The sequence below is a fragment of the Centruroides sculpturatus genome, unplaced genomic scaffold (genome assembly GCF_000671375.1).
Source record: "Centruroides sculpturatus isolate CEXI.00-Female unplaced genomic scaffold, Cexi_2.0 scaffold2049, whole genome shotgun sequence".
NCBI classification, from domain to species: Eukaryota; Metazoa; Arthropoda; class Arachnida; order Scorpiones; family Buthidae; genus Centruroides; species Centruroides sculpturatus.
The window spans coordinates 61,715-71,332 of record NW_019386254.1 but is presented as its reverse complement, the minus strand read 5'-3'; the positions used below and the strand labels follow the sequence as shown (position 1 = coordinate 71,332).

General features: G+C 27.7%; 1 protein-coding gene across 1 annotated transcript in view; it reads left to right on the top strand.

The window, feature by feature from the left end:
* Window positions 1-273: 273 nt before the first annotated feature.
* The window catches only part of LOC111614283 (obscurin-like), a gene marked incomplete at its 5' end in the record, with an annotated part of 69,942 nt that continues 60,597 nt past the window's right edge, over window positions 274-9,618 (top strand). The window contains 4 exons of the mRNA XM_023355659.1: window positions 274-427; window positions 4,429-4,710; window positions 5,112-5,217; window positions 8,314-8,514. Of these exons, the coding sequence (XP_023211427.1) occupies window positions 274-427; window positions 4,429-4,710; window positions 5,112-5,217; window positions 8,314-8,514 (743 nt within the window). The remainder of the gene's footprint in view (window positions 428-4,428; window positions 4,711-5,111; window positions 5,218-8,313; window positions 8,515-9,618) is intronic.

Sequence of the window (9,618 nt, the reverse complement as noted above, 5' to 3'; positions counted from 1 at the left end):
TTTAAAATATGTATTAACTTCATTAATATCATTAAAATTTATATATGAATTGTATTATATTACTGTTACAATATATAATTGTTTTAAAAATTTAGCAGTTATGATTATTTTTCTTTTTGATGTTTTTTAAATTCGTTGATAAAAACAACAAATTTTTTTGTTTTTTGAAATTGCCTAATTTTTACTAAAGTACTTTTTATATAATAGTAAATTATTACTTTTCTTCTTTTTTCAATTATTATAATATATTTTAAAAATTTTGCTAAACCTTAGGTTGATCCAGGAAAATATGATTTCTTACAAGATCGTAATGGTCAAGTGATACTTTTCATAACCAGAATGACAGAAAATGATATTGGATCTTATGTATGTCATGCCACCAATGAGCATGGTGAAGCTCGGCAAAAAATCAAAGTTTTAATTGCTGGTAAATATAATTTATGTTTTTAATTTTAGTGATTAAAAACAAATCTTGATAACTAGTAGAAGTATGTAAATTTGAAGAGTACTTTCAATCTTTTAATAAATCATTTTTAGTCCCATACTGCTATAAAAATCAATCTTCTTACAAATTTAAATATATTTGAAATAAATACAATTGATTTGAATACACTCAAAATGTATATACTTTAATTTATATATAATCTTTTTGGTAAAATTTGTATATTTAATTTTTATCACTCTCAATAGATCTGTAAGGTACTATATTATTTTTTACGCCTTTTATAACAATTATCGACACGAACTCTGTGCCAGAAATAGCTGTTACCTAACAGATACTTTATGCGGATTTGTGTTAATGTGCCAGGCCTGATCTTTAAGCGTGCACTGAATTAAATAATTGTAAAGTTAGTCAAAAACAATCCAATATGTAATAATTCTAATAATGACTATGTACAAAAATTAGTAATAATCAAACAACAATTTATTCAAAGAAAATCAACAATAAGAATCAACCCGACAAAACTCAAATTAATCTAATTGCTAACTTAAATCTATTCCCCTTTGGAATTTGACAAAAAATTTAACGACTTAACTTATGTACAACAATTCTTATGAACTAAAGTCCTAACCATCACCTCAATATACTAGGAACCTTTTTTCTCAACTCTCAAGACTTTCTAATCTTTGATCCACAAATCGAATAACTTCTAATTGCCTTTGGAACACCTTTATCCTATCAGACACCTCTTGTTGTTCACTGCTATGAAGTTCACCATGCTTGTTGCTAACAAAAGCTCACTTCGGTCGTTTACGTTTGAGGTATGGGATTTATACTGTGAGGTGACGTCACAATTCTAAATGAGACCACTCTCCTCATTTACATACTTATCTCTAACATTGAACTTTTCCTTTTTGCCTGGCAGTCTATTTTCCAACAATATTCACTAACCTTTTACATTGTTCTTTTTGACAATTTTCGGGATGTTTTATTCATTAAGGTTTAGCAAGTTTCTAAGTTGTGTTTGTGGGGTTTCCCCCTCTTCTTGGTGTGGACTTACTTTTTTCCGCTCGGGAGCGCAAGTGTGCACAAGTTTTTATTTTACAGCGCTTTCTCGTTGGTGAGTTGGTTTTTCTTTCTTCTGTTTTAAGTTTCTAAGATGAGTGGTGAGGAAACTTTCGTCCTAACAAAACATAAGCCCCAAACAAAAATAGAATAAAAAGCAAAATAAAAAGTAACTAAAAATAATGCTCGGACTTGGTTCCTTACAGATCATTCTCACATCTATAAGGATTAAAAGTCAATGGCATAGGAAGCTTATAGTTAATGTGGCTCTTGCCAGAGGTATGAATAGATCAAAGATTCAAATATTTTTTGTATATTATTTATTAAATCAATAATGATTATGTTATATTATATCATATAGTTCATGAAAAATAATATAAGATTTGATATACATACATATATGCATATATCAAAGAGCTTTTTACTTTTTTCATAGATGGCAAATTTTATAGCTGTACTATTGAAAGTACTTACCAAATAAACTATTTGTGTCGCTTATTAAAATACAGTTTTTAACTCTATAATTTGAAGAAATCAGTTCTTGTTAAATAACATTTAAAACAAAAAATTATTCTATTATTTTAATTAGATTAATTTATGTTTAATTTATGAGAGCTATTTAATTTACATATTTCTAAATAGCATATTTTATTATATAATTGCCCAAATTTAGAACCAGACTTTTTAATTGTTAATGAGAAACAATAATTGTAATAACAACAACAAATAAAAAAATTTATTAATATAAAATTTAATAGATTTAAAGTTTCAAAGAAAAGCCATAATTCAGCCAAAAATAACAACTAAAACTGTGAGAATTGCATATTTGAATTTCATTTGTAAATTTTCTAGTTTTTTTAGAAATTAATTAACAAAATATCAATTGTAATTATTTAAACAAGAATGATGTCATTGTTATTCTTATTTCATTAGACTTTTTGAACGATTCATTTATAACTAAATGGCTGTTTCTAAAATCAAAGATATGAATGTTGCTAGTGCAGTCTTATTCGAAATATTTTTCTTAGATTGCTTTGGGTGGACAGTTATTTCAATCATTTCATCTTTTAATTCATAATTTTAACACTTAAGTAGATGTATAAACATTGATATCGTCAGGCGCCATTTTCTTAACGAAATAAACTAACTCTTTCCTTTGTGAGCTTCATTTGAGCAGAGCATGTGCAGAGCATGCACACTGAGCAAGACTACTACTTTTCGAACCATTCGTTACTGTGTTTAACTCATCTGACTTTACGAACGTACCCTAAAGTGTTGATCCAGTGGACTCTAATTTTGTTTATTAGACTTTTATTTATAGTCTGCCATTGAAATCATTCCAAAACAAAAGCCATATTGAGAGATATTACTTCTGTTTCATTTGTATTCCTTACTTGAAATACATATTTTGTACTCAAAGGAAAAATTTTGAATAAGGAAGCTATGCATTGTGATTCTCAGAAACTTTACTCTGCCATTTGTGAAAAATGTTTAGAACTGGCCAATTTAAAGTGATTTTTTTATCATGATAACTATAGATTATACACACTTCTAATATTGTGAAGCCAGTATTATTATTGGAGTTTGGATCTTGTTACATCTCTATATTCAGCAGACTTAATTCTATGCAGCATAGTATTTACCAATGCAAAGACTATATATGTGCACAGGGCAGCAGATACCGTGTTTCCCCGAAAATAAGACAGTGTCTTATATTAATTTTTGCTCTGAAAAAGGCGCTAGGTCTTATTTTCAGGGAATGTCTTATTTTTTCCAGGAAGAAGAATTCACATTTATTATTGAATAAAATAATTCCCAAGTCGAACTTAGACGAGAGTGACGTATATCCGGTGTGTCGAACTGTCGCATTTTTATAGCGTCAACATCGGACTCGATGACCAATTAGTGCTTACTAAACCGTAGCACTATGCAAGTGTCATGTGGCGTGATTCCCGGCCGACCAATTAGCCATCACTAGCCGTAATGTTATGCAAATCTGATTCCCAAGCCATAGTCTTATGCAAATCATGCCGTGTGGCGTAATTGTCTGCTGACCAATCAGTGGCTGTACTTTCAAAAAGCCAACGACCACTTTCAACCACCTGTCGATGACCGTTACGACTAAAAAATCTTCGCTAGGTCTTACTTTCAGGGGGAGGTCTTATATTTCGCAATTCAGCAAAATCTGTGCTAGGTCTTATTTTCTGCGGATGTCTTATTTTCGGGGAAACACGGTATGTAGGGGTGGCAAATTTCTACAGAAATGAAATTTGTAACTTGCAAATTTGCCATGGTGCTACTGCCAAGCACAGATGTCTGAATGTTTTGGTAAAATACCAAGGAAATGAATTTATTTTTCTTTATTGCTTCAATTTCCTGAGCATGAGTAATGTTAAAAATTTGTAAAGCTTCTTTTTATTTCAACATAATCATTCTTCATGAAAATATTGCTAATAGGATACTAGATTTTTTTGTAACATTATATTTAATGTTTAACTTGCTTAAATATGAAATAATCAGTTTATTATTAAAAACATTTGCAAAGTAATTTATTTAAAATTTTTTTATATATAAAATTTCATCTAATTTATTGTAATGTTATTTTTATAAATAAGAGTTATATTCAAGTGTTGAAGGTGTTACTTTGAAAAAATAATCTGAAGATATTTAAAAATAATAGAACATAATTGTTTTTAAATATTAATCAACGATGTTGAATTTCATTAGTCTGTTCTTCCATTCTACAGAATAAACAACATTTAAGAATGATCCTTCCAGTAAGAACGTAAACAAAAAAATTATTCTCTTGAATAAATTCAGTCATAAATAAAAGATTAGTTTAATGAATAGTGTCTTTTATTTTATTTCAGAAAGTTAAATAATAAGTAATAATTAAATGTTATTTAAAATGCTGTTTATAGAGTCACCAATATTCACGAGAAAATTAGAAGAAACAGCCATTATGATGCGTGGTGGAGGAAAATTTGAATGTTGTGTAACAGGTGTTCCTACTCCAAAGATTAAATGGTTTAAAGATTGGCATCCTCTCTATGAATCTAGTCGAATTAAAATACAGTGGACGGATCCAGATAAATGTAATCTTTCCCTTGATGGAGCTATTCTGAAAGACAGTGGATTATATTCATGTTGTGCTTCTAATGTTGCTGGATCTGCTTCTACATCAGCAAGTCTTTCTGTAGAAGGTATTATTTTTATCATTTCAGAATAATGAAATTTTCACTAACAAGATTTTCTTTATTTAATTGTTTTATTTATGTTGCAAGTAATTTTAGTAAAAATATTTTACTAAAATTAAGTAAAAAAGTATTAAGTAAAATTAAGTAAAAAAGTATAAAAATTTTAATAAATTTTTATTTAAAACTTAAATAAAAATTTATTAAAATTTATTTATTATTATTTTTTGTTTTTTAAGATAAAAATTTCTGAAATAAGCTAAGGTACTTAATATGATAATAATATGATAGGATAAGAATAATAATATGTTGTTGGAACAGATATATTATATTTCAAGAATTAGATTTTGAATTCAAATGAATTTTTTTCAAAATTAATATATTAAATTAATAATGGAAATTTTTTACAGAATCGCAATCTGATTACAATTATTACAATTACAATGCTGAGAATGCTGTGAAGCCAAGAAATAAAATTTTTGAAGAATTTTATGATATCGGTGATGAACTTGGAAGGTAAAAAAATAAAGATCTTAAATATTTTTAAAAAGTTAAATGTAACAACTTTAAAGGGAATCAAATTAAATAAAACTAACTCTTTTTCACAAATTAAGTTTTTAATGAAATTTTTGAGATATTGAATCACAAAACTTTTATATGAAAATAAAAAAAAATAAAGTTTAGTGCTCCAAAATATACTTTTTTTCAATTGTTAAATACTATAAATAATTATTTTCAAATTTTATGGAAATAAAATTTATTGTTTTATTGTAAGCCAGGGCTATTCCAAATAGAAGCTGGAATAGACAAATTGCATATTCCAGCTTTTAGTTCTGTTTGGCTATCTAGTAATTGGCCTTTCTTTAGAGCTTTTGCTTGTTGGTTGACATTTCAACAGAGTTTTTGGTAATCTGAAAAATATCTTTACATTTTTAACAGTCTAGTCATGTGCAATTTTTGTGGCTCTTAGAAATTTTTTTATTATATCATTTGCTAATTGCCCACATCTCTGAAGCATAACATATGAACACTATGTTTTTTAAAATTTTAAACTACCAAATAAAATAAAAATTCAGTTTAATGATATTAAATTTTTGTAAACAAAAACCTTTTTAATAATATCATATTATTACATTTTAATGTTTTCAACATGTACAAAAATGTCATCTTCAGGAAACAATTTTAGAATAAAAACAAAATTCAAATTAAAAATCAAAAACAAACAAATAATGATTTTTCTATACTAATATAAATTTTAGAAAATTAGATAATTAAAAATTCATAAATTTATACAGGCATAATTTATGATGAAAAATTAAATTTAAATACATAAAAATGCTAACATGAAACAAAATTATGATAACAATTTATATATGATTATCCAATAATCTGACAGATAAAATATGAAATGATTGATAGGCTGTTAATGACTCCTGTACAAAGATTTACTTTGTGTTATCTAAATTCTTATAAAGATCTCTTCTAAAACTGATAATAAAGGAGATTTTATTTGGACACTTGTTGATGAAAATAGATTATATTACTAAACATAAAATAATTATTGTTAACAGAGAGACACATCTCTGATTAATGGTGCATTAATCACAAATGTGCTAGGTCTAATATCTGGGGCACCTAGGTACTGAAGAAGATTGGTGCTTGTCTACCTAATTTTACATCACAAATTAACATTATATAATTCTACAGCTTTAATTTAAATAATTTACAAATAATTCTACAGCTTCAACTATTTTTTTCAATTTTGGAGTTGTGACAACTCCAAAATTTATAGTTAAGAGTTGTTTGTAACTACTAACCATTACTTTTTGCTCAGTTGCCATAATTTGTTTCCATTCTACCATAGCATTAATATACATAAGTATTTGCATTAACTATAAACTGATTTTTGAATTTTTAATTTTTTTGCTAAGGATGATCTGACTGTAGTAGTAAAGAATGTTGCAATTTAATAACTATATTTGATTTCCAAGAAATATAGCAATTATTTATTACTGACAAATTGCAGTTATTTATACTGTTTTTATTTTATAGAATTATATCATAATTATGTATTGATTTGAAAACAATATCTTTTCTTATAGTAAATAACTTACTAGCATAATCTATTTTATATGTGTGAGAACCTGGTCTAGTATTTTTGTAATTTTGACAATCCTGATTATTTAATTATTGTTCAAAAAGAAAAAAAAAACAGAAAATTATATTTAAGCCCAAATTGATAAATTTAATGGAGGAAATTTACAAGATTTTCCCACTAATAACACTTCCATCATGGGTGACACATTCCAATAAAAACTACTCATCAAAGGAAATCTCACAAAAAATCAGGGATTGGACTAATTACCAGCTCCCTGCATAACTTTACCAAATTTGGTCATCAGATTAGCAGAGGGGAATAACCCCAAATAAAAATAGAGGGGGGAAAGGAGGAGAGAGTTCACCTGCCCATTTTTGAAGTGTCTTCTCCACTGCCAACCTCTGATTTCTCACCATTTCTGCTGGACCTTAGCTTCTCTGAAATCCACAATGATTGTTTGTATATCACATATTCCAGATTCGAGACTCATCCTGACCAAGCCCTTCCCTCTTCAGGACATCCAAGCAATCGTGGAACATTACAGATCCAGGTATTTATTGACCTGCATGTGCAGTTGTAAACACACTCTCTCATATAGGCTTGAATAAGGTTTAGACCTTCCCTCTATGTCTAATTTTCTTTGTAATTTTTAGTCTCTTGAAAAATAAATATTTATTGTTTTATGGTTAAATGCATAGAAGAGTACATTATTTCCAGTGCACTCTCTCTCAACTCCCTCCTCCATCCCAGACCTGTTCATTCCCTCATATGTAACTGCTTGCACGATAATTATTCATAAGGTTCTTGTGAGCCTAGAGTAACAGGTGGTGTCAGTCCTGACTTGGGCATTGCTGACACAGCCATTGCAATGTTGATGTAATGGTCACATGTGCATTTTTTAAAATCAAGTATTGATGTAGTTATTTTTCAAAATTAAAACAACAAAAATTACATATCCTCATTACTATGTTATTGTTATAATCCATTTAATTTTAACTGTCAAATTAGATTGAAATCAATTAATTTATATTGTTTAGATTAAAAGAAAAAGAACTGAGATTTTTAAAAAATTTTAATCTAAATATCATAAATCAAACTTAGGCAGTTTATATGACATTAATAAATAAATGGGCATTAAAACAAATGAATCATATAACTGTTGTATGTTAAATAATTATTATAATTGCTTTATTTAAAATAACTAGTATATAGAAGAAAAGTTTTAAAAACTTATAAAATTCAAATTTCATTTCACAGATAAAATTCTTTTACAAGATTAAAATTTTTCGTAGTGTATATTTGTTGTGAAAGAGTTGTTAGTTATCATAAACAAGGCAAATTTCTGTACATCCAATTTTTGGAAGATGATCAATAATGAATTTTAGAATAATGACTATTTTTGAAGTGATCAATAAATAAACTTGAAATTTTTCATTCTTCAATTAAATTCTTTTACAGGATCAGAATATTCAAATTATAATGATTTTTAACTTTTTTGTTTTCCTTTATTTTAGGGGAACCCAAGGTATTATATATCATGCAGTTGAAAGAAATAGTGGAAAAAGTTTTGCAGCAAAAATGATGCATGGAACTGGTAAGATTAGAAGTTTTATTGATGCTGAAATGGATATTATGAATCATCTTTCTCATCCAAGATTAGTACGTTTATGGGATGCATTTGAAAGTAAATCAGCTCTTACACTCATCACTGACTTGTATCCTTTGAACTAACTACGTTGTAAATGCATACTTTCTAAAACCATTTAAAAGCTTTTGTATAAATACAAATGAAAATAAGAAACATTTAGTTATTAACTAATTGAATAATCGAAGATGTTTAATTTAGTGGTTTTTAACTTAGTTTTTTATGATATCTCAGAATGTCACAACAAACTTTTAGAGGTGTCACAAGATTCCCTGATATCCACTAGAGTAGAAGTTCTTTATTTACAGGAGATACAATTTGCAAAACTGTTGCAAATATGGAAAGGAAAAATAGGTTTAAAAAATAAGGTTGTGGGATTGAAAAGATATGTGATTAGAAAACAAAAACATGTTTTTACACAAAGAAATTTAGCTAATGCATTTCTGTCTTTTTTTTTTTTTTTAATGTATCTTTTACTTTTTTCATAAATGAACATAGCCATAGCAGCTGAATTTTTTCTTCATAATCAATCCAGCAATTTGAATTTTTTTTCATGGTACTGTACAATCAAATCCACTTAAGAAAGCATCCTTGAGATTGCTACATTATGCTTCTTTATATGGACTGCTCCCTTATCCAAAGTAACAAAATCATCTAGGAGATTGTTAATGGCATTTGATTCTCTCCACTTTTTCATGTCTTAGGAGCTCTATAATATACAGTCGACCCCCCCTATAACACAGTAGATACGTTCCACTTTAAAAGAATTTCAAGTTGTAGGAATCCTTAAATACATGAGCCAATCACAGCCCGGACATGTGCAGTTTACGGACTATGGCTGTTTGAAAGGTTTTCTTCCATAAAATTAATCGATTCTAGACTAATTTGACTCAACATTTCCAAAACACGTATAATTTTTTGGGAATAATCTGTATAAACTATGCTATAAACAAAAAATTGTAGGATTACTTACCGAGTGTGCACCATTCAATGATGCCATTGCTTAAGCTTATTTTCGTCGCAGAACAGTGCACTAAATGGCGGGCACGTTTTCTGATAAGTTATTTTTCTGCAAAAAATTCGTTGAACTTTGGAGACATCATTAATAGAAATAATTTTTATGGCCGTTGAATAAGAAATGTTTTTTTCACAAGAAATGTATAAAATTACAGTA